Below are 26,860 nucleotides of genomic sequence, written 5' to 3'. Positions count from 1 at the left end.
TATGCTTGATACTGCAACTGTGCCATTACTACCAATTTCTGTAGGAAAGCATGGTTTGTGGATACCAGCAAGTTGATGGATTGTTCTGTGGAATCAGAACAAATCTTTCTTATGATTCATTTTTGCCACAGATAAGCCATAAAATGAAGACAGCAGATTGATGGAGGTTTAGTTTTTCTGCTCTTGCTTTAAACAGTAGATGTAGAACAGGTTCTTCTGTTTTATAGCCTGAAGCTGAACTGTCAACATAAAAGATATACAGACTTAATACCTGAGATCTGGGCAGAAGAATTTCTTCCCACTTTTTTTTTTTTTTTCTGAGCAGATTAAGCACCACACAATATAGCTCATTACTGCCTAGTGTAAATTTATTGAAAAGGCAGTTTTTGCTAAAGAGCCTGAAATACTTTGTCTTGTTACTACCTGCCCTACTGCAAAACACAGATACCAGCTAAGAATGAAAAAAGATTTTCATTTCAAATCCACCTGTCCATATTGTGAGAACTCCTATATCTCACTAAAATGTACCAAGCTTGAAACCTTATTTGTAATTTTTTTCTCTGTGATTGCATGTGACTGACTCCACATCTCACTTGATGTCATATAACTGTAGTCAGTGTACAATTATGAGTTTATTAAATCCATAATAGTAAAATAAATAAATCAATAAAACAGAATTGAACATAATACGAAAAGAAAAATAGCCAGATATGATAACCATTCAGATTTTTTTTTATATTTTTTTCAGCTTTGGATATTGATTCTCTGACTTATTTTCAGTTCTGGATATTTTTATTCAATGAAAAGTAAAATTATGATTTCATAAAACTATATGTCAAAAATCAAAAGGGCAGAGTGCTACAGGTTTTCAAGGTGGAACAAAAGAAGTGAAAAATGAACCGATAAACAGAAGAACAAGACTTGAAACAAAAGAATTAAGAATAAAAAAAATAATTATAAGAATATACCATTTTTCACACACTTGGCAGCAGTTTAAATTTCATGTAAGTTAACATACTTTTCGTGTGGATAATTCTCATGTTCATCACTACATATATATATATTTACCTAGAATCAGACCTTTTACAGGCATGCATAGGATAAAAAGTACTACTATTTTCATTCCTGTTCATCTCCTATTGGGTCAGTTGCAGGGATGTGTGGAAAACTTATGTTAATGCTTAGCTAGAGTCCTGGTTTTTGGACATCTTTTAAAATGAATTCTGGTTTAAGGCTTACTGGAGATAAAACTTTTCTGTTACATACACCTTCTTTCAGTTTTGGTTGATAACATTAAAAAAAAAAAAAAGCAAAACAATCAAACCATAGCTGAGCTTAAATACAACAATTTAGAACAAGTAAAACTTATAGAGGAATAGAAACTGTTTTAAGAGGTGAACTGGGAATTTTTGTTAATTAGCAGGTTTTCGTTTGTTTTTAATAGGATTTTACCCTTAAGCAATACATATATACACAGGGTCTTCCCTCTTACTCTGTGTTTCATGTGGGTACTTACATTTTTTTGTTCGTGCTTTTGAATTTTTCAGAAAGACCTATTCACAAATATTGCATTATAAAAGAGTTTTTTTGTTTTGTTTTGTTTTTCTCCTACTCATGTAGAGTATGGCATGCTTAAGCTTGCTAGGTTTAAAGTTTGTTTTACCTTGACATTTTTCTCCATAGTGAAATTCTGATCTGAAAGCTTATATTAATAAATTTCCCTTCTGTGTTTGAAATGATCTTGAATGTCTATTAAAATTGTATCCAAATAAATGACATCTAAATTATTATAGGCTGAATATTTATAAAACAGTGCATGCTGCAGAATGATAAGTCTAAACTTGCAATTCTTATTTAGAGAAACAGTTTAGAAGTATTGCCTGAAATTTTTACCTTCCCCTTCCCCACCCTATTTTTATATATTGATCTGATATGATCTAATAGAAGTATGTTGGCCTCTTATGACTAATTTTGTCCTATAATCTCTTAAAACTTCACCTTTCTCAACCTTCGCTCAAAGTACGAGAGTATGAAAGATAACATGCTCATTTTTTTTGCAAGTATCACTAGGAAATCTGTACATGAGTTCCTTTTCCCTTATGGAAGAGGTAGGAATATGAACAAGTTAAATTAGTTCTTTCTTGACTGGTGTAGGAAGATATGGGTTTCATTAATCATGTGATGTAACACAGCTGGGCATGACAAGCTGGAGCATGTCTTCCAAGAAATTTCAAAACAGCTTTCTTGAAAACCGCTGTGAATGAAATAGCACATTTTTATAGTAAGACTGATTAATCAAAATAGGCCTTTCCTAACACAGAAATAAAATGAATCCAATTAGATGTCAGTTCTGTAGCTGTGCTCAGAATCTCTGCCAAAATTCTGTGCAAAATACATTTCCACTAGAGTTATAGAATGCAAATAATTTTGTATTTAGGGTAGAGAACCAAACATTGTCATATATTTCTATTTAAAGATGGTAACCTACATCTATATTTAGACATTCAGAGTGGGATTTATTCATACAGCTAATTAGCAATGGGATTCAACTCAAATGTAGGTATCTAGATTAGGGTGAGCATTGCGTTCTCTTTTAAGTAGATCTCCATTTACTATAATGGGAACTTAGACACCTATCTGACATATGAACCTCCTTCCTTAGAGGCACCTAAGTATCTGAATCTGGGGCTATGTCCCACTTACATTCCTTAGTCAGGTAAAAATACATATACCTGTCTGTACGAGCAACACAAAATAGTACTACATGTAGAGTGGAAGTGTCTGAGTTAGTTCAGCATCAGAAACAATTTGGACACATTAGTATATTGGTTTTCTCAGGCTTATTAGCTTCTCAGCAAGGAATCATTTTAAGAGATTTTACATTGATTAGCCCAGAGAGTGATATTTGAAAAACTTAGCCACTACGTAATATATGGTAGTGTCCATGATCTCTTTGTGCTTTGCACATATTCAAACAAAAATAAGTGTTATGTAGGCAGGAGATCAGCCTTTCAACTACAATTATAGCTTGTTGTTGAAAATCATTTTAAGATGTATTTTCAAGTTTTTATTTATTTATTTGTTTATTTATTTATTTATTAAAGAAATATCACCATAGTAACTCCAATAACTCCATGAAATTGCAAAATGTGTCTGACTGTTTCCCTGATTACGAGTAACTTTTGATACAGTGTCTATCCAAGGACACAGGACTTAGAAATAAGTTTCCACAATTTTTGCATTTATAGACAGCTGTAATAAACTATATAATTGCCCAACATAAGCGAAAAAAGTGTCACAGAATATTAGACACTGGAGACTCTTGACTGAAGAAAGCCATTTTCAGTGCCTCAGTTACCAAGAAAGCTTCAAGTAGACTGTGCCTTCCAAGACATGTTAGTCAATAAGACTAATACAAATAATAAATGCAGAAAGTAAGTATTAATTAGTTCTATTGCTCACAGAACTATGTGTTTTTGTTACCATGTTATCATTCAGGTGGTAAAGTGAAATTCTGTGAATACCTAGCATTTGTGTGTCCTTGGAAATTTAGTAGAATTACCTTACTGTAAAATGAGAACAGCTTGGTTCTTAGGAAAAAAAAAAAAATCTATTTTTATCTCACATGTAGGCTTTTATAAAATACCATCATATTTTATTTTTTGCAGACAGTATAATCACCCCTGAATACATCGTTTCTTTAATACATTGTTTCTTTAAAAATTTTGCTTAAAAACACCTCAAGATACTCAATCTTTCTGAATGTGTGAAAGATCCCCAGTTTGTGGCACTATGGGACATGGTTTAGCAATGAGACTCAACAAGTCAGGTCAACAGTTAACTTGAAGATCTTGAAGGTCTTTTCCAATCTAAATGATTCACAAACTGTGGAAAGGCTCATGGAGGGCAAAACTGTTATGACCAGGAATATCAGCAGAAGGAACATGCTAGAAGGCCAGTGAATGAGCAAAGCTATTCAAAGTTTTGCAGAAGCTTAAATTACCTTTGGTGACAAATGGAAAGTCAGAGGATGGAACTGTAAGTGAAATGATGCTCTAAAAATCAGGGACAAACCAGCTGACTTCTGAGGTTCTCGAGAGGCTGACAAGACATTTGATTAAAATACTGAAAGAATATATATATGCATTTAAATCAGGGAGGAGTTGTCTTTTTCTTTCCATTCTCACACTCTTTAATCAGACTACTTGTATTTAGAAGAATAAATTAGAGAAAACTAGTAGCTCCTTAGCTTCTCCTGATCTGCTTGCAGGTTTACTTCACTGAGCCTCAGATTCTGCATGCCACTCTCCATAAAAGAAAGCAAAAATGCAAACACCACCAGAATGTTTTGAGAATGCTACAGATTTTGCTCTGTAAATGAAAGATAAGCAGATGGTTCTTGGTACAACTATTAGCTACTCACAATTATAACTGATGGTGTCCATGGGACATGACACCTTTCTACAATATAGTAAGATTACAGTATGTCCGTTCTATTGCTTTAAAGCATCTTGTTAAATTATCCTCTATTTTTGATCCTTTACCTGTTTTACTGAAGTATCTGTAAAACTGCTTGTTAAGAGAAAGCATGTTAACAGGTGTCCTTGTGCATCGGAGATGAATGCATCCTTGTAGGATGAATACATTATGGATATAGAATTGTCTTCACACTTCTCACAATCAACTTTTTTCACCTCTTCCCACAGTGAACACATCCAGATTGTTGTCACTACACTTGATTGCAGCACAGGAGGCTTACAGGGTCACAGCCAGCCTTGTATCTTTTGTTCTGTCAATGAAAGTCTTGTGAGCTTTACTCTCACACTTTCAATTTTAATGTGGCTTTTTAAAAATTATTTTTATAATTACACTACATTAATAGCATAATTAAGTACTTTTCATATATGTGTACAGTGCCAGCTTTGTTTCTGTAATGTATATTCAAACATATCGTTGTGAACATCTATGTTTATTTATGCATATGAAGATGATTTTTCTGACAAATAGTCAGTGGGATACAAAAAAATCTCTTTTGCTTTGTAGTTTTGCCAGACTCACCTGCACCCATTGTATCAGTCTCTTTTGCGAGGATCTGTTTTACAATTCCAAAACTATATGCACATCAAAGAGAAACAGTAATAATAATAATAAAAATACTAGATAAATCTCTTTTAAAATTTGGGGCAAACATGAATTTTCACAGATGAACTTCATGTTTTCACTAATAGCAGTTTTTCTGTGTAAACAAGTATCAGTATTATGTGCACTAATTCAGGAAGATGATGAGTTCAAGTTTGATTTTAATTATGTGTCATCTCACTGAAAATGATGAAATTTGTATATTCCTGCTGAATATCAATAAATAGTGAAAGATGAAAGTACGTAATGTAAAGAGTTGAACAGCAAATCTGATACAACTTACCCAAATGGGCACACAGCATACCTGAAGATGTTGAGAAAAGAGAATAAATAAGATGTTTTAAAATAATTTTGCCTTTTTCCTGTTCAAAACACTTGATGAATTTCCCATAATGTTGGTGGGTAGAGAGACATTTAAGACAGGCAAAAGAAATCTTAAATTCAGGTGTGTTTTAGCCCTGGCCTATTACTACATTTTGAGATAATCACATGGCATGAGTTAAGGATTTTATCTATATTACAGATCTGTTCTCAGAAGGCTTTACATTCCCCATTGCAGCCTTTGATAATTCAATTAGTCTCTCAAAAAGTTGGGAGTAGCTGATAAATTCACTTTAATGTTAAATCAAGTACCCCAGCAGGTTTCTTTTAATATGATCGCTTCACAGGGAGCTGAGCTCAGAGGTGATACCTCCCAAATGGAGCCTTTTGCAAGGAATATGTGGGCCTCAAGAACAGATTAAAAGAACTGTCTGTACCAACATAGCTTCTCGCTATTAATAAAGTTACTTCAGATCATGACAGTGATCTCATTCACTCAGATGGTTGTCCATCTAGTTTAATTTAATTTAATTGACAACCTTAGCTCTCTCCATGGATCAAATTCCATGAATACGACAAATGATCTCAGGAACAGAGAATGTCTTTAAACAAGCTGATTTTAACCCTTCCCTTTAAACACTGTCTTTTGGGATTCCCAAATCTTATTGGCAGACACTGATTGCTGAATAACAAGTAGGAGGGGATTAGCTACATCTGCATTGACCGTGTCTTCAGAGAATGCTAACAATAATGCCAGCTCTGTTTGTCTACCTCTAGGAAATGAACATAGAGTATGTGTTAGATGAACAACAGGATTTAGTGTGGTAAATAGATGTATGTCTCTGTAGAAATCAGCTAGCAAAGCAGAGAGAAAAAAGTCCTAATAAGAAAATGCTGCTTAGTACTTACAACCAGTTGGACTTAATAGGCAGATTTTCATTGACCTTCTGTACAGGATTACGGTCTTGTTAGAAGGAAGAGTTGAATTTTAGATGCATTCATCCATATCATCAAAGATGCATGTTGTCGTCATAGTTGGAGCAGGCTAACTGTGACACTGGAATTATACAGAAAATGCTTCATTTTCCTATCCAAAGGTAGAAAATAAAAAGGGCTGGGGAATATAAACCTCTCTCTATGTGTGAAATGCTTTATTCTGTATTTTTATTCCACATTTTCCTCTTTGAAATTAAATAGGCAATTATATTCAAAGATAACTTTTGCTGATTGTTTTATAAAACAGATTCTCACAGTAAGCAAAATTAAATGTTACTTTAGATATGTTTGTTTCAAAGAAAGAGTTTGAATGAAAACTAATTTCTAATGAATATTCTAATTCTACTGATAAATTCTATGAAACTTAGAAATTTTACATAAACATTCAGGTTTATTTTATAATTTCTTGTCTTGTTTTTACTTGAAAATTAGAGACTTGCAAAATGTCTTCTTTCTATGCTGAGTAATTAACTCATTATAGACTGTGCTGGTTTTATATACTTTTCACGCAATTATTATTTTCTCCTTAATATGCCTCTAGCTTTTTTCTACAAAAAAAAAAAAAAAAAAAAAAAAAAACACTCTAAAACTGACAATATCTATCCCAAGATATGTTGTAAATGTCAGCCTAGCTAATCTGTCCAATATGGCTTTAAAATACTCCTTGCAGTTATTCAGGTGCAATGAACTGTGGCTGCAAAACGTTGGAGGCAGTTTGTAACTCCCAGCTGCAATTGAATTTATCTGAATATCATGTAAAACAGTAAAATAGTGTAAAATAGTGGCTAAAAGTACCTGTGTTCATATAACACAGGAGCATTTGATAATGCAGATATGCTCTACAGGGTTATCGTCATTGGTTTTCATCATCTTTATACAACAAAAACAACAAAACTGCTAAATAAGCATGTCAGCTTTTCAGAAGACTGTGACTGATGTTTTATGAACAAAGTTGTTGGCAGTTTGGAAATCCTTGTTTATCATCCCAGCCTGACTTTCTCAGAAATGCCATCATTAAATCAAAAAGCACATTCCAAATTTAAACTGAGAATTTATTTAAAGAAGGAATGAATATTTGGGCTGATGTTTGAAAGACACAGACTCAATGAATGGGAGAGTTCAGTCCTACTGAACCTTTAAAATAGGAATTTTGAGCTCAGAATTGTTTTCAGGAATGGAATCAGCAGTTGATGGGAATTTGAGATATGCTGATTTATACCAATATTTTTTATTTTGTCTTCAGAAAGGAGAGAAGTGGCATACTGTGATTTACTTTACTTTTTACTTTTCAGACAACCCAAAATCTGGCTCTAAGATCCAAGGATAACAATTCTATATTCTCAGGATGGACAGAAATGCATGAAAAAATCTGACACAAAAGTATGGGCTGATTCACAAAAATCCCTGTTAACTTCCTTGTTAAGTAAAATTTTAAAGTATGCTTTTGTAGTATTTGCAGAAGATTTGTAGGTTTGAACTATAGCTAGAAGAAAAAACTGAAATTTAGCATTTTTGCAAATTACCCAGTACTCTGCTGTGTTTAAGATTCAGCTAGATCTGGGAGCCAACAGAGCCTGGGCAGCAAAAACAAGGTATGGCAGCTCAGAGGAATTAGTGAGGAGCTTGGCTCTCATCTTCCTCTGTCTCTTAATTCAAGCAGGAGATAGGACGATGTTCTGGACATAGCTATTATATTAACTTGCTCTGCTCACAAAGTACAGCTGATCAGCTGCTCTGCATTTTTCTTGCTAAGTTTCTGGAAACATAAAATAAAATAAAATAAAATAAAGGGTTCTTCATACCATGTAAAACATTTTGCTTCTGTAAAGTTAGCAGCACCTGTACATCAGCAAAGCTACTCCCTGCTGTGACTCTGACAAGTTGGAACCAGTGCTGCAATCTCAAGGACAGACTGGATCATCCACAATTTCCCTCAGAGAAGAGCAGCAAATCCCAGTGTGTTCTTTCAGGCATTCAAAATAGAACACTTTGAAGCAAATTTTACTTGTGTAAAAAGAGTTTAGTTTGGCATAAGCATGGTAGCACAGTATTAAGAGGAGAAAGTAATCTGTTTTACTTTTGAAAGGAAATATCTCAGTGGAAAAGTACCAGAAATTTTGATCTGACTATATAGTGAATGAAATATTCAGTGGGAATCCCAGAAGTTATAAATGCATGTAATCACTAGGATATTACTTTGCAAAGGGACAATTTTCTTACCAACAATGTCACATTTTGGAAAAGGGGACTCAGAATGCTGAGTTACATGCTTAAATCTCACCTACATTAAATTAGGGGAAATTAGACTCTCAACAGTTTGTTGAGTGATGAAAAGCTTCAGCCAGCTAATTAGAAAAACCAAACCAATGAGTGTGTATGACTCTAATACAGAAATAGGTATCTTCAGGATATGAACTCTGTGCATTCATTGAAAATAGGTAGGCCTGTCTGGGAAGTATTTTAGATCTGGAGTGTATCACCAAATACTGAATGACTCTCTGAATCCATCCTTCTCCATTGTCTCTAAAGACAACATAAACATTCTAGTTAATTTTAGTTGCAGGAAATTAGATTATGTGGTTTTCTCTGTTTCTTGAAAGAGCATATTATCTCTCTTTTAGCTGCTGTTAGGCATCTGTTGAAACTAATATTCTTTTTTTTTTTTTTAATCCTTTGATTGACAGGAACTCTCCTAGAGTTTTGTAAATTAGATGTAAGATCTAGTTTTCTTCCCTGTTGCATTCTAGTAAAAGCTTGAAGAGGAGGGCTGACAAAACCATGTCTTGCCTTCCTATTCGCTAGGATTTAATGTATGTGGTAAGAGCTGCAGGTTCAAACAAGTCTTCTGGTGAATGCATAGTTAAATTCTCCCACTCTATGGGTAAATTTCTGGGTGTGAAAAAGGTGCAGACCAATGCTATTCACAATAAAAATTTGAAGTGACCACCATGTAAAATGGCACGTTAGAAATGTTTGATTGTGTCCAGTAAATGAGACCTTTCAAAAAATGGCAGCTGTAGGAATGCATATCTTTTCCCTGAATCCCAAACAGACTTAGACTGGCATATTAGTTAAAAGCTATGTAAAAGGAAAGATCATGCTCAATAGTTGTACTTAACACACATAAATTCTAGTGAAAGACTTATCTTGAGCATATTTTATTTGTTACCATGGATAACGTCAGATGTCAAATTACCAGTTCTTTTAAACTTTTTTTTTTTTTTAAGAATTAATTTCTGTGTTTTCCCAATTAGAAGAAAAAAAAAAAAAAAACACTTTGCTGGGGGTTTCTGAGGTGAACATTGACGCAAAGGCTAAAATAACTTCAAAAAGTCTTCAATTTAGTGTTCGTCCTATGCAGCTACCTCCATCTTTTAGATTATTACTGTTCTGCATGGTCTGCCTGACCAAAGAATAGGATTTGCTATGCTCTTTGATCTCTTCAAAATATATTGAAATCTGAAATCAAGTGCTTTGCCTGAGTTTGACTTCACTGGCAACAGTGAGCTGAATAATGTACTAGGATTTAGAGTCTTCCTAATATCATCTAAAAAAAAAAAAATCTTCAGAATTGGTCTGGCTATAACTGGGTGCTCTGAAGACATGATGTGTGAATAAAAGAATGAGGAGCAACAATCAAGAAAGTTTTTAAAAAGAGAGAGAGAGAATAAACAGAAAAAGGAATACCAGCTAAAACATTTATAGAGGAAACAACCCTATATGATTAAGAGGCTGTACAAAGGGCCAAATGTCATTCTAAGAAAAGAGCACAATTTCTATGTAAAATATTCAGAAGGCAGAGCTAAAATATTTTGTTGATAGCCATAGTGCAGAGCTCTTTGCATATACTGTCAGTAATGCAAAAATAGTTCTACAAAACACAAATATCCTTTCACTTATTTCTTTCACATTAATCATCTAGGTTAGAGGTTTTCTACATACTAATACTAGGGACAATTATGACTGTTTAACACAGAGACAGATGCCAGATGTACGCATGTAACAGTTACAGAGGAAGCATATGCATAGTATCAACTCTACAAATAGTCGAGCTCCCTAGGCACTCAACAGTTTTGAAGCTAAGGGAGGTAATGTTTTTATGTTATAACATTTTCCCTTGGTGGTAGCAAATTAGCTGCCTTGTATCCATCTTCAGCTGCAACTGCAGAGTCACTTGAGAGCTTACAAATAAGTTTAGAGCTCTGCTAAACTGCTTCTTAGATACCTAAGAAGCAGGATATGCACCATGTGTATGATGTAACAGATGAACTAAAGAAAAGAAAAAAAAAGTTGATTATTTTCTTCACATAAGACAATTTTTTCATACCTTAACTACTTACAGAATTTGTGCAAGGTCATTATAAAGAAACCTTTCCAATTACTGGAATCCATCACTATAATATTTACTTCATTTACAGTTTTTTATATGCTTTCCACCATGACTTTACTTTAACGGGTGCCCCACCTCTTAGCCTTTTTGTTGTCTTGGAAAGAAAAGACAAGAAACTATTACAGATATTTTTGGCCTGAAATCTTAGTATCACAGATAATGGAAAGAGGAGAAAAATGGACCTCAATATCTACCTCATGGCTTTTCAAAACCAGCCTCCGGGTTTTCTATAAATAAATAAATAAAATAAAATAATAAAATAAAATAAAATAAAATAAAATAAAATAAAATAAAATAAAATAAATAAAATAAAATAAATAAATAAATGTTGATCATGTTTCCATCTCTACAGTGGGTTTGGCAACACTTTATAGCATGTCTGCCCCATTTCTAGGGGTGTAGCATCATCATAATCTCTACAGAGTAAGGATTTCCTTAAAGGAAGTCTGCAGATAGACACTGACTGACATATTCTGAATCCTTCAGCAGTTTTAAAGGTATCAGCTACAGCTTCTACTTGTTTTGCCAGAACAATATTTAAGTCATCTAATGCCTCGCTGTTGAATTTTCTTTGAAGGATATTCAGACAAGTAATCTGAGGGCAAAGCTAAGACTCTGACTGCATTTTACTTGGTGGCATTTTTTGTACCTAGCCTTTAAATCTATTTCCAGAACTAAAACGCATTTCTTATAGGAATATCACTCAGATGAGGGATTTCTAGAGACCAGAAAAAGAGCTTCTAGCAATTAACAGGCTTAAAAAAGTGAACATATTAGTGAAAACAATGAACACATAATGACAACATCCTTGGACATAGACCCCAAATTATCAATTCTTTTTTAACGGTATGTTTGGTCACATCAGAGTCCTCTGACATCAGCACAACAGATTAAGCTATAACAAATGAAAAGGTGACATAAAAATATGACAGTCCATTGAGCAGCTCAGTTACTGCAAATAAAAGTAACTAGCAAGAGAGATTTTCTGTATTAGTGTTGTTTATATATATAGTCTTCTTGATCCTGGAAAGATAAGAAAGTGATATAGATTAGGGTTTTTGATGAAGGATCTGTGGAAATGAAGACACGAATACTCTGAAATCATCTTCAGTGTCTTTCAGAGATTCATTTACAGTTCACGGAGAACCTGAAAATATGTTATTTAGTCTGTTTACATGTACAATCCTCTTTGCCAAACTAGTTATATTTAGAGAGTCAGATTTCAAAAAAGCATCATTCATTATTCTTTTTGATTGATCTAATTAGAGCACCATTCAGGCAGAAACCTAAGTAAGATAGCATTATGAAACTAAAATTCCTAAAAGAGTGCGGGTGCTTTATAAATTGGCATAAGGTTAATCCCATTCTGGAGATCTCATTTGAAGGTGGTAATAAAACACAACACCAGCAATCTGCTAAACAATAGTCTAGGGCACCATCTAATCAAACAATAATGAATATGCTACTTATCATGCCATAAGGGAGACTCCATATGAAACCGGTAAATCAGTTCTTCTTCCTAGGAAGACATTTCTGTGTCTGTATGTCCAAATGAGATTTCCTTAAGGAGAAGCATCAAGGAAAGTGTTCTTCCTCCTGTTCTGTCAGATGCATTTCTCCTCCCATGAAGCCCAAGTGTATGACCCTTAAACAACATCAACCTTTTGAAGCAGAGAATGATATCCAGCGGGTTTCTCTATCTATTAGTATAAAACAGACATGGTCTTATTATGTCTTGTAAAGATTTTAAATGTAAATCCAGGCATGCTGGCAGGAATGTGGGGAAAGCTGTATTCTTTTTCACCAGAGTAGCCAGATTTTGAATGGTTCAACATCTGTTGTGCTGTTAAATTTTGTTGTTGTTGTTGTTTGTGTGTGAAATTTTGCAAAGGAAAACAGATTATCTGAAAAGCTTTAATGTGTTGATTCTGTATTGGACAAAATCCTCCTCCTACACAGAACCTGATACACTTCCATTCAAGAGAACCTACCTATAGTCAGGATGTAAATAGAGCCATCAGACAATATAGAAATAGATTTCTTCAGAAGCCTGTTTCTCTACACAGTGGCACCCTCATCAGTCAATGTCTGTAAACAAGTTGTCATATCCAAATTTGAGACAAGCTTACAAAGCAAAAAGCTTAGTGCCTTCTAATTAAAGATCTGTGTATTGAGATAATTGGCAACTGGTGGAGAAGGTTCAGTAGTATAATATATAGCTAATCATTGGTGGCTTGATGGTGTGACAGATGGGGATAGCTTCTTTAAATTATGGAGTTTTTATATTGGTATTTTCAGGAAATGTCAACAGCATGATTATATTTTCATTAATGTTGTCTTTCCTTCCCATTCATTGCTTTTGTTTGTCATAATCACTTGTCTCTAACTGTACAGTCTATTATTATTTGTATAGGACACAGCATAATGGGGCTGCTTAATGATTGGATTCCTAAACACTGCTGCAGTACAATATACAGTGTTTAGCATTTACTAAATATTACAAATTAGATATGGAAATTATTGATATTGCAATTATGACTAGCTCACAATAAAGTTAGCAAAATTTTATTTATTTTTTTATTTTTGAATGTCATGCAAATTCTGCTAAGGATTGCACAAATTCAGCTAGGTTTCAGATATGAGTTATTCCAGTTTATGTGTCAGCACTGAAAAAATTCCAATATAAAATCTGTGGAACTGCCTTGATCAAGAATAAGAAAATGTGTTATACTAAAAATATTATTCCTAACAGATCCTCAAACTTATTCTCTTATGTTAATCATTGCAGTTTTGTTTCCCTTCTTTTCCAGGAAACAGCTTTTGGGCTCTAAAACAAAGATTTACTGTTTAAAACTGTGAATTTGTCAGGTCACTAAAGTCTCCCTGTATCTTCTCAGCTAAGTGCAGAGCTGGCATAGCTAGCCCTTGTACATTCCTGCCTGCAGTGCTGGGCTGGGAAGAGTTTTTTATGGTGGGATGGGGAAGAGGCCAAAATATCTTTTCATGGCTGTCATATGGTAATTTTACTGCAAATTAGAGTAGGTGCCAGTCTGACTTACAGGCAAACTTTGGAAAAAAAAAAAAAAAAAAAAACAACTGGGTTTCCAAAGGTTTCTCAGCCTCTCCTCTTTCTCCTGTAATGGGAAGAAATTATTACTCAGATGGGCACTATTTTTTTCACTGCTGCCCCAGACTGATAGGAAAGCAGATAATGAAGCACCCAGAAGCATCTCCTCTCCTTTCTTCTATGTGCTTTTGTCAAGGTGCAATAGAAAATGTGTCAATTTCTAAGGCAGTTCCTCTCCCATTAGGTCTGTTGGAGTTTGTTGGGGAGAAGTGTCCCTTGCATTTGCCATCTCAGTGCATGGGGCTGGAATACACTTTCACTTCACTATCAACTATAAATGACCGTGTTTGTACAGTCACTTTTGAGAACGATAGCAAGAAGTGTCAAGGGCCATGAGCTATGCCCAGAACACAGATAAAAGCTGTTTTTCTGCTTTGGAAGTTTTGACATTATTGGGAATTTTGGAAGAAGAGCCTATCCCTGTCTGTGACTCACAGGTTTGATTTGCCTCCAGAACAGCAAGGCAGAGGCCAAAGACCCATTGTTGGGATCTGTGGACCAGCCCGCTGTGAGGATGGAAAATTTTCAGGTAACAGAAATATTTTCTTGCTGTTATGCTGTCTTTAAGTAAAAATATATGATTGTCATTAAATTGTAAATATGAATTTAAAGCACATTTCCATAAAATAAAATGTTAAATATTCCGTAGTGCTTATTGTAATCCTGCAATATTTCTCTAGTATTTATGGTCTGGGACAACTGTGAGCTAGAATTAAATCCATAAACCCACCTGTTTTTTATTGTTTTTAAAGTGTTTTATGCTATGCCAATATTAGAAATATAATTTATTTATCCTCTGTTCAAAAAACAAGCAAGCAAGCAAACAAAACAAAACAAAACACAATGACAACACAAACAACAACAACAAACAGAGGAAAATTATAAGGATTACAGGCATAAATGTTTTAGTTATAATATCAGGAAAGGACTGCATGATCCAAGGGGTTTACAAAGTGGCAGCCCGTTCTTATTTTACTGCCAGTCATTTTGCTAATCTGAGCTACATAATTGCTTTGCCTAACTGAAAGGAGCTTTTAAACAGACAAGCCAATAAAAATACTCAGATTGGAGACAGTTCTGCTTAATAACAGTAAGCATGTGCATAGAAGTATTTGTTTACCTCTGCTCATTTATGTCAAAATCAATTGTAATTAAACAGGAATCTAACCACAGAAATAGGTGGTTGTTCTCATCAAAAGTGTCATACAGCCCTAGTCTTTAGGCCATGTCAAAGAAGCCCATTTATTTCCATCCTGTAATAAATATCTACTTACAGTCCTTTCAGTTCTTTTGTAAAGGCAGTTGTCTGTCTCAAATCAAAAGGTTTTCAGGTATATTGCAGGAATTACTGAAATTATGAAACCAGAGTTATTTATATTCTCCTCTGGACATCAGATATAATTTATTGTCCATTTGTTTACACATGTTTACAGAAAATACAGACCTTCCATATCTATTTCATGGTATTAAAATATATAAATTGTACTTTATTAGTGTAAAGCATATACTACCTCTCCCCCCCACCCCCACCCCCCACCCCCCCACAATGCACACCCATAGTATGCTTGTCATCAGACCAGAGGAATATACACTACAGATAATTTTATACCTTGGTTCATTACTGATTGAATTCTAAATGGAAATGTTTTTAGTAATGAACACAAATTCACAAAATTAAGGGTAAAATAAGTCTGTCTCATAGGGAATCAGTGTGAACTCCATGCGTGCATTCAAAGGTTAATCCTTTTCTTTGTAATGTGAAGCAAGGGCCAGAAATACCTGAATTACTGCTTATTCTGTAAAGTAATGAAGGATAGAACATTGCAAGAGTGAAGGTGAATAGCATCATCAGTGTGAAACTGCATGCTTCAAAAAGAAGATGCACTTTTTGGGACCAGTCCTCTCCTGTGTTTTTCATTTGGAGCCGTTAGTCCTTGAGACGTTCCAGTGAACCATCCTTGCTTATTTTTTAGCTTCCATATTTATAGAAGGGGAAAAAAAATCAAAGTCTATTAGGAGGAGGTGTTCATGTGATAGTAGAAACTAGGTGTCAACTGTTGATAGAGAAAAAAAGAGTAAATGGGTAAGACAAGAAGATTAAGTAGCATTTCCTGGGACAGTCAAATACAACAAAGGCTACTGTCATTTGAAAATATTCAGTATTATTTGTGCATTTATTTGGTCATATTTTTATTTATCCTCATTTGATGAGCATATGTTAATATAAAACTACATTTTTTTTACATTTTATAACAAGTTCTTAGAAAAGAATGCACTTAACCATTTAACAAGTCAAATTTTATAAATTGTCAAATTCTGTCTACTTTGCTTCACTTCTAACACAATTTGATAAAAACATTTACCGGTTTAGGGAGGAATATGATTTTATATATATATATATATATATGCATGTGTGTATATATGTCTAAGCTTACATGTATGGGATGTATACACATATACATATATTTAAAATCTGATTTTCACTATACACAAACTTGGACATTTATTATTGCATTATATAGAGTACTTTCATATAAATTACAGTGTTCTTCATGTTAAAAACATAGCACATGAAATATTTCTTAGAAATATTTAAATGATGAGGTTGTACATGTATTGTTTACTTTCTATTCGCTTTGTAGCTTCATGTGTGTATGTGTAATTTAAATAATTGCGGTCCAATTAAACTGGAAAACAACGAATTTAGGAACTCTGATTACACTGAGTCACTGCTTTTTCTTTTCTTTTCCTTTTTTTTTTTTTATTAGAAAAAAAAATCCTTTTTGTTACCATAATTAAAATTGTGTATAATTAAGGAATTAAGCTGTGATATCGCAGTTTTAGCTATTGAAGGGAGACAGATATCGAAAGCATTGATTAATTAATTAACTTTATAGTGAAATGTATTTATCATGAAATCAAGTACCTGCTTTTAAGTGTAATCATAATATTTGTGAGGAAAGGGTAGGAAATTAAAAGTAGTGCAATAAAAGCATCTTTTGCTTTAAACTTGCTACAGAACACAGCTGTTAAATGCCAGCTTCTCTGGTAATTTAGAATAAAATATGCAAGATATGTCTAAGGTTACACCAAAATACATATCTTGCACTGCAATTCATATTTTTTCAACATAACTTTCTTCCTAAACCATCTTAAATTTCTGTCCAGTAAATTTTGCTATGTAGATGTCTGTTGTTTCCAGTTAGCTTCTTTCTTTTTATTTGTATGGCTGACAATTTAACAGTTCTATTTTTGTGTGTGTTCTCCCTAAAGTGCATAAAACACTTCTGACTGTTTAGCCTTAAAGCTCCAGAGAATCTGGAAAACCTCTAGGCTGCTTCTGTTTATTGTACACACTTGCACTGTTAAGGGTTTATTTTCAGCAAGAGGGAAACAAGTATGGAGATAAAGACCGATGGTGCACATCACTCTACCAGCACATCTTGCTGTATAGAACAGTGTTTGACCTATTTTACATATATATATGTATATATATACCTTTAAATTGATTCTATTTTCTCATAAATACTAATTTGGTCCTTGGTGATAGTTCACTTCATGTTTATAGTTTTTGCTGCTAGTACAACAGGGCCTGTTCGATTTTCTTCACTGCCTGCTAGCTGTAACAGGCAAAATTACAGGCTAATGGTGAGATGAGCAACTTATTATGCATGATAATCAATACTTGAAATCCATTTCCCGTGATGTGACACAAAAGAGTGAAGTGAAAAGACAGATTTTCAGAACTAGAATACCAAAATTCATGCAATGCAGGTGGTTTTCACTTCAAGGTCATTCAGGATTTGTTTCTTCATAAAACTGCCTTCTTTTTTGGCTTCATATTTAATTCACTCGCTGCTAAGATGCCTGGGGAGCAGAAATGGAAAGTTAGTCAATACTGTGAGTATGAATGCAAGTATAAAAACTGCTTTAGCAAATGCAGGAAATGGGAAGGGGAAGGAAGATGTTACAGCCGATATATATGATATATATGCTGTATGGTATATATCTCTTTTACTTAAAGAGCTTGCCAGCAAACTTTGTATTTTTATTGGTGTGAATGAATAATGCAAATACTGTATAAGTTATCCTCATACCCAGTGTATGTGTAGGCAAATGAGCTAACAAATTCAAATTTTAAAACACAACTTGGTGACAAAATTAACCTAATCAATTTTGAAAATCTCAAAGCATAGTTTTTGGCACAGTACTGAGTACCTAGCATAGTTAAAATATTTCCACTGGCTGAGAAATTCTCTGATCTTTACCTTTCATCTTAAGTTTATTCATTTCAACAAATGAATCAGTTCAGGGAATTATTTTGTTAATAATGTACGGTCAATTTTAGATTAAGAGAAAGTTTTAAAATAGAATATCCTATCACATAAATTATCCAGCTGTGTATTTTATACGTAAATATATATTAAATGTAGATAGGAAGTCATGTAAGTTAATCTTCAGACACTATGACACAAAGCTAGTACCTGAAAGACTGAAAAACTTCCCTTCTTCAGATCTTCTGATGCTCTTCTAGTAAACTGTGACCTTTCAACATATTAAATATGGGAGAGCTATTTTCCTTCTTTTTTTTTTAATTTTTGTCTTTTGCTAAAAAGAGACCAGAATTATATGCAAAAAATGGTATAAATGATAGTTAAGTTTGCAAAAAAAATAATAAAAATTGTTGGCAAATAAATTACTTGCTTAAGGGAACCTTCAAAAATGCCTGCAGACTTTTATTCAGCATTGTCATGCATACCATATAAGAAGAAAGTCATTTTAGATATATGTTAGAGAAAATCCTGAATGAAGCAACTATTATTTTTCATTACTAGATAGTTACACTAAGCCAGTGGCTAAGTTTACCACAAATCCACTCTGTAGGATTAGGAGGAAAAGAAAAAATAGCAAAATCAACTTAGAGAAAGCATTTGCAAAATCTAAAATTCCCAAATTGCTATAGAAAGAGTTTGCTTTGCCTTGGCCTTGGAACATTTTTTTATTTCCATTTCTTTCTTTCTTTCTTTCTCTCTTTCTTTCTTTCTTTCTTTCTCTTTCTTTCTTTCCTTCTTTCTTTCTTTCTTTCTTTCTTTCTTTCTTTCTTTCTTTCTTTCCTTCTTTCTTTCCTTCTTTCTTTCTTTCCCTCTCTCTCTCTCTTTCGCTCTTTAGCTCTCTCTTTCTGTCTCTTCCTTCCTTCCTTCCTTCCTTCCTTCCTTCCTTTCTTTTTCTTTCTTTCCCTTCCTTCCTTCCTTCCTTCCTTCCTTCCTTCCTTCCTTCCTTCCTTCCTTCCTTCCTTCCTTCCTTCCTCCCTTCCTCCCTTCCTCCCTTCCTCCCTTCCTCCCTTCCTCCCTCCCTCCTTCCCTCCCTCCCTCCCTCCCTCTTTCCTTCCCTCCCTCCATTCTCCCCCCCTCCCCCCCTTTCTTTAGAGGGAGGGATTAGAAGTTTCACTTGGTTGCTTTACACAGCAGAGCTTTGAAGCTGTAGAAGCTCTGGAAAACTAGATACAGAAAACCTTAGTGGTGGTGAACTAATGGTTGGAATAAGGTATATGTTGTTTTTATGTATTAAATGTATGACTATATTTTTCATTAAACAGTTTTCCCACATATGTTGTGCCTATGGGTGGGCATATATGTCCATTCCATTTCGTTCAAGTGAAGTAAAATCAGAATTTTTCCCAGTTCTGTCAGTGTGCCATAGTCTCAAAGTTGGGGATGTATTTTACTCTTGCTTTTCATTATGATCACTCTAATTTGTATTCTACACTAGAACCAGAATATGGTTTACTTTTCCTTGGAGGTCCCCTAAAATTTTTATTTTTTAAGCCTGTGTCTTAACATTCTCTTCAAAAATCACTTTGTGTCCTCCTCATCATTCTCACTTGCTTTATTTATTTATTTATTTATTTATTTGATTTTAAACATTTCAAGGAAGGGAGCATATATACAGAATAATACTCTTTCATAGGACTTCATCATTAATAACTAAAAAATCTGAGTAAATTATCTCATTCTGATTTAACTGATCATTGTGACATAACACAATTTTGGTTAAATTTAAGTCACATTATATTCATGTCTACTGGACTCACAGAAGAAGTGTTTCTTCTGTGTTAGGTTTTTGCAGTGCAGCTGTCCATGAATCTGGTGGTTATTTACAGACATCATAAGATTACAAGGAATTTATTTTTTAATTTAAAATTTACCCTATTTTCAGGTCAACACGTTTGCTCAGTTTTTTTTAAGACCTGTTGTACATTTGTGTGTGCGTGTGATTCATCCTTACATATAAATACATAATTACAGGTTTTTGTTTTTGTTTTGATTTGTTTTGTTTTGTTTTGTTGTCCAGCTGAAACTCCAGGCATTTTGTACATACTGAATTCCTCAAATCAAATTTGAAACCCATTTGTCCATTCTGTGGCTGAAAATACTTAATGGTTAAAAATCAGAGTCAAAATTCTGATCAAAACGTAGAGATGGTAAAAGGATTAATTTTGTCAGTATTGACTGAAGAGTACTGCGAAATTAAAGGAAGCGAAGGTAACTTGCATCACAGTTCTGCATTCCTGAAAAAAATAAAAATAAAAATAAAAATCATTTAAAGGGCATTTCTGGAATTCTCTTGCTTCCTGAAATTAGGATAGAGTCATGTAAAGAATTTCAGAATGATGAAGGATGACCCAAACATATTCTCTTAGTGCAAAATAACAGACAAACTAAGTTTTTTAAAACAGAATTTTTTCTTTATGTCTTTGAACTGTAGGACAGGAACTATTAAAATTTATGTTCTAAGACTGTAGTGAACAATATATATATATATTATTTAACTATATATTTTTTGAAAGAAATAAGACAACAGAAATCCTGATAACATTATCAGTTCAAATAGCATGTCATGGTTTGTCATTCTTCCAAACTGTATGTATTGAGGAAATACATTTTCAGTTATTGCACCAAAACAAAAAATGGGAAAGCGGATTACATGATCCATACTCATGCCTAATAAAATTGCAATATGCACTTTTTGGCAAGCTTATATTTAATGCATACTGATGGAAAATTTTAGTTCTCTGTTCTCAGCAGGAAAAGTAGTCTCTTTAACAAAACCTTTTTATTTCATGACTGTCATACAACATAACAATTACAAAAGAAATGGAGGTGACAAAAATGAAAAGCCAGCTTGCTGATTTTTATGAAGTGTTTGTATTTCCAGAAAGGCAGTCATTGCTCAGTTATTTGATTTGAAAAATTAATCCTGATAATGCCTTTTGAGTTCCTTAAGTACTGTTCACTATTTTCTAGGATGAGTTTTACAGAACAAAGCCTAACAGATTTCTATAGCAGATTAATTTACAGATGAAGCTCAGTTCCACCGAGAATGATTCTCTAATGACCTCTTTTTGCTTCCATTGGGCTGTGTGAATGCTTTAATACCTAGAGAATAGCATTAAATAAACCTATTGTCTCAACTAGTCAGTCTATGCAATCCTTCTGAAATATTTTACTTATAGCTTTTCTTTTTCTCCATAATTAATAAACCAGATGTCAAATAAATCCATCGCGAGTCAATCATAGACTCTCCTTTAATTTAAAGAAAACCACTTATAACTAGAGTTTTTCTCTTTCTTTTTTGTTTTGCAGAGCAAGAAGAATGTGTTAACTGCACAGATGAATGCAGAGTGCTTGGTCATTCTGACAGGTGTTGGATGCCACAGTTCCCTGCAGCCAGCCAGGCTGAGAATGCAGATTATCGCACAAATCTCTTTGTACCCACAGTTGAAGCTAATGTTGAGACTGAGACTTACGAAACTGTGAATCCCACTGGGAAAAAGACTTTTTGTACATTTGGGAAAGACAAGAGAGAGCACACTATTCTCATTGCCAATGTTAAACCTTACTTAAAAGCCAAACGTGCCCTGAGTCCTCTGCTTCAGGAGGTTCCCTCAGCATCGAGCAGCCCAACCAAGACATGCATTGAGCCTTGCACCTCAACAAAAGGACCTCTGGATGGTTGTGAAGTGAAATCAGGAGCCTTGGCTGAACCAAACAGCCAATACTTGTCAACTGACAGTCAGTATCTATCGCCTAGTAAACAGTCAAAAGACACTCCCTTCATTGCATCAGATCAGATGGCTAGGGCGTTTGCAGATGTGCATTCCCGAGTGAGCCGAGACTCGAGTGAGATGGACTCTGTTCTGGAGCAGTTAGATCGTTCAGCCCGGGATCTAGGCAGGGAGTCGGTGGATGCCGAGGAAGTTGTCAGAGAAATAGACAAGCTCTTGCAGGACTGTCGGGGAAGCGACCCTGTGGCCGTCAGAAAGTGAGGGGGAAAATAAGGACAGGCTGGCAGTTACGTTCCTCTTCTGCTGATTAAAAACAAAACAAACAAACAAAAAGAAATCATAAAATCCCCTGGTTGTAACAGATTTACAAGAATGAAGGAAGACCAATGCTGCTTTAAGGCTTTTAGTGAACATCTGAAGTGCCCACAAGTATGTTTTTTTCACTGATCTTTCTTTTTGACAGATAACACTGGTTTCATTTTGACCAAACTTTCATTAGGACAGAGTCAAGTACACTAAGAACTATATGAAGGAAGGAAAGATGGTGCCATTTTGACAATCTGATAGGAAGGTGTGAGAAAGGTGGAATGGAAATACATCTGATACTTTGAGACTGTCCTCAATAGCTGATGCTGACTTTACTGTTTACGTATAAACCCCAAGAAAAACAGGGTTGAATATTTCTGACCTGTGGTGAATTTCCAGCAGTCACCGCAGGCTTCTACTGAAAGTCCTAAAAAGAGTTCTTGTAGTAGTCCAAGTGACACCAAACATTAACATTCATTTGTGGTAAACATTTATGTACAAAGTTATCTGCCACAAATATGAGAGAAAAAAAAAAAAAAGGAACAAGAAAACAAACAAACAAAAACCCACCATTCCAAATCATTACTCAACAAAACATATCCTGATCATTAGTAAAACACTTCATATCACATTAAGGTTAAATGTAAAATGATATAGTCCATCTTGTCCTGCACACACATAAGATAATTCACTTGATAAAAAAGAAAAAAAAAGATTTTAATATCTATTTAGCATTTTAGTGTCCAACAAACTATAAATAGTTAGTGATAAGTTTAAAAAGAAAAGGGGGGGGGGGGGGGAATAAATTTTGAAAAAGAAAATAGTTACCTTTCAGGGTAATACGCAAAAGAAATTAACATTATTAACATTTTTATATACATTTGTGGACACTAAAATAGCTCAGGAAAGTGAAAATGTCTTAGACATCCACACAAATCACATGATCATTTAAATGTGCAAATGTAAGAAGATTCAGTGTGTTTACATCAAATTACATATTTTTATTGATTTTTTGCAGATTCAGTGCATATGAGCCAAATTGTTGAGTGTATAAGAGCTATATTGTGTATTTTATTAAATTAATATATAGTTGTGTTGCAAAAATATTTGGGCTTATATTGTAAATGGCAAGTGTTGCCTCGGTAGCTGTCGAACTCTATGAGTTTTGTTTTTTCCTGCTTCCTTTTCCCCATGGATTGTGGGAAGCAGTGCCTCAGAGCAAAGTCTCTTGTTTAATGTATGGTCTACGAAGTACTGCAGTACATAATCTGTTCAAAATGTGTTTGAGTGAGCTGATGGAGCTAACTGAATGGCCTACAAATATATCCATCAGTCATGGTTATGTGCAAGTCCTAGTAGAAGCTTCTATTGCAAACCCATGTTTAATAACAAAAATTACACTCAAACCCACACCTGTAACCTCCTTGTTTTTTTGTTTTGTTTCGTTTTGCTTTCCCAAACACATGCAGACAGTCGTTTAATGTAAGATATTTGATTGACTTCTTAAGAGATGACACCCTTTTCAAAGTTTTGCTAATAATTTGAGAGAGCTGCAAAACATCTCAGTGCCAAAACATGTTAAGTCATGAACAGTATTTTCTCTGATTTTTTAGAGTGTGCAATTGATTACTGCAGTTCTAGTTATACATGGTTTATTCTGGGGGGGATGTTTTTAGTTTTGTTTTCATTTGTTATGAAAAATATTTGCTGAATAACTTGGAAAGAGTTTCAACTTTTCAATTATTTTTTCTAAGGGTAATTTTATTGCATTTGAAAAATTCAAAATTACCTTCAGATGGAAGTTGAAAAAAAACAACCCAAGTTCAAAATAAAATAACAGATAGAACAAGAAAAAGAAAAAGAAAAAATGTTTAGCTCAGGATCTGTCCCTTATATGCCTCAGATATTCTTGGACATATCGCTATGGCACATTTTTTAAATACAGTGTCTGGGTCATATTAAATTTAAGCTCTACTATACAAACACAAATGAAAGAGGTTATTTAGGTTGGCAATCTCGAATCTCACAAAGCCATACTTTTCATCAATTCAAGGATGAACAGCAACACATTTTCATGTTGGCTTTGCTGTTAAAGGGTGATTTTAACTAGTCAGTCCTACAATGAACTGTCTTTGGTTGTTGGAAACACACATTCTGAAAGTTTGCTCTTAGCTCCTGCTGTTAGAAGAAGTCTACAATTACATGTAAACAAAGGATCTTGTACATGTTTCATCAAACTACTCTCCATGTTTTGGACAATTTATGTAACTAAAATGTGGTGTTGTCTGTGTTATATATATTTTTTTCTTTTTGGCCAGGAGACCCAAGATTGATTTTGCTTGATAGCTTGATAGCTTGAAATTCCATAGTGGAGAGGATTTCTTATCATTTGATCAGTCTTTTATACGTATTTCTGTGGTGCTCATCACTTCAGTGTCTGTGCACCAAGTCTGTAGCTCTGCCAGTGAGATCCATTATTCAGCAAAATCTAAGCCAGTATGTAAATGCAGTCAAGTGATAGAGATTTGTGTATTTTATAAATGATTTTAACACTGAGTAACCAATTGTACAATTCATTGTATATGTCTGAAGACATAAACCCACAATATTCTGAGAAAGGGCTGTGCCAATGTAAGAAAAATTTACCTTAAGGCTCTCTGTCAATAGTCATTTACTAGCTTTAGCTGTTTAACACATTATCTGTATTTAGTAGTGATTATTTATTTACCACTCTGAGGTAATTCAGAATTCATGACTCACAGCTTTACGGAAGAGTTTAGGAAATCTTGCTTTTATTTAATTTGGCTGACAACTGCCTTGTGTTGTAGATCTTTGGCATATTGCTTCCAGTTAGCATATCCCAGGTTAAAAAGTCCGTTTCATAATTTAGGATTCATAATGTACCAAAAAAACAGTGAAGCTTATACATTGTGAGTTTTGCTGGTTCAGTTAAAATTAACGTGATTATGTGTGAAGGAAATACCACACACAAAAGAATTAAAATGTATGTTTTTTTTTCTCTTTGGTATCTCTGCTATCTATCACCACTGGAGAAAGAGACAGCAATGGAAGATGGAGTTTGAGTTATTTCTCTCATTCTTATGTACATGTCTTATAAAACTGAAATAAAATGTCTGTCACATGACTATAGAGAGAATGGCTGAGCTTAGAGAAAGCAAGTAAAGTAACTAATAAAATTGTACTGTACACTGTGAATAGAGCATAAGACATTTTGTATCTTTTTTTTCTTCTTCTTTTTTTTTTAATTAATGAAAGCCAGCAACTGAGAGTTCCTTAAAAGATTGGCCAATCAAATCAGGACTCAAAATCAGACCTTATTTTTTCCCCTCTTTTTTCCTAGCAGGAACATCAGGAAAGAGATTCTTCTAAACTATGATTTGCCATCTGAGGAGATAGGCTTTGCAGTCCAAGCTACTCCCAGAAGTTAAATATTGCTCACAATGGGGCAATGTACATCACCCAAACAAACTTTTAAGCTGTTTGTTGCCTAATGGAAGGGAAATTGCTAAGGTCAAGAAGAAGTCGGAAGCCTAGCGTATTATACACCCACTCATTATTGTTTAATTACTTTCTTTTGACATGAGGCAATGATTAGTATTGCATTAATTCAAATGGGAGTTTTGGCTATCAAGATTTGTTGATTTGAGGTGTAATTGAATGAAACCTAATTAAGGTTTTGACTTCTCTGGCCCAGTTGTGCTACAGGTTGACATTCACATTTATCAGTCCATGTCTCCCCATATGGCTCAAAGTTGCACCAATGACTGGTGAATGATACACAAACACACAAGAAACAAACAAACAAACAAACAAAAAATCCCACACAAACAAACAAACAAAAGCAGCATACATTGTATGAATTATTTCAAACGCTATTGTTCAATGGCTGTGTTTAATGTGACCTATCTGGAAAATGAGGACTATGAATAAAAAGCAATTACTAATAGTGGTGTTGCCTGCTTTTGCATTCATTAACACAGAAGAAATGTGTTAAACACTGCATACCACAGGGAGCCTGATGGTAATTACTTTGGAAAAGCAACTTGTGGCATTGCGGCTGTTACAGCTAGTTATCAGTTTGCCAAAAAAATGACAGTTCCTGCTTCATTTATTAGAAATGTGTAACCGTTTTCTCTCAACAGGAAGGTGGTGAACAGTTTTCATCAAGCTGGGTAGGTTTATCTTTTAAGCAGCTGATGTGCTGAATCCCTACAGGCTGTTATTTGCTCACAGATATATGGAGCTGAATAAAGGATAGTTTGGTTCAGTACACTGGTGTGAGTTCACCAAAAGTATTATAAATGAGGGTAAAAGTTCTCAAAGGCTGTCAGCCCAACATGAAAGATCAAAACACTGCCTGAGTATACAAGTGGGGAAAATAATCTAAAGAATGTAAGGCCTTTTTTTTTTTATTTGTGTGTGTCTTTCTTAAAAGCCAGAGTAAATAATTTCATTCATGTTGCTGTAAACATGACAAAAGCTGAAAAAATATGAC

At 34.2% G+C, this 26,860-nt stretch overlaps 1 protein-coding gene across 3 annotated transcripts in view; it reads left to right on the top strand.

Moving 5' to 3' along the window:
- The window catches only part of PCDH17 (protocadherin 17), a 92,194-nt gene extending 65,535 nt beyond the window's left edge, over positions 1–26,659 (top strand). For 2 of the 3 annotated variants that reach the window (XM_035553420.2, XM_050715863.1), the window contains exons 5-6: positions 14,428–14,502; positions 21,617–26,659. In XM_035553420.2, the coding sequence (XP_035409313.1) occupies positions 14,428–14,502; positions 21,617–22,299 (758 nt within the window). In that variant the 3' untranslated portion in view covers positions 22,300–26,659. The remainder of the gene's footprint in view (positions 1–14,427; positions 14,503–21,616) is intronic. The other variant, XM_050715868.1, reaches the window with a different exon arrangement.
- Positions 26,660–26,860: the final 201 nt, after the last annotated feature.

The sequence above is a fragment of the Cygnus atratus genome, chromosome 1, assembly GCF_013377495.2.
Source record: "Cygnus atratus isolate AKBS03 ecotype Queensland, Australia chromosome 1, CAtr_DNAZoo_HiC_assembly, whole genome shotgun sequence".
Lineage (NCBI taxonomy): Eukaryota > Metazoa > Chordata > Aves > Anseriformes > Anatidae > Cygnus > Cygnus atratus.
This window is presented reverse-complemented; position numbering and strand designations above follow the sequence as displayed.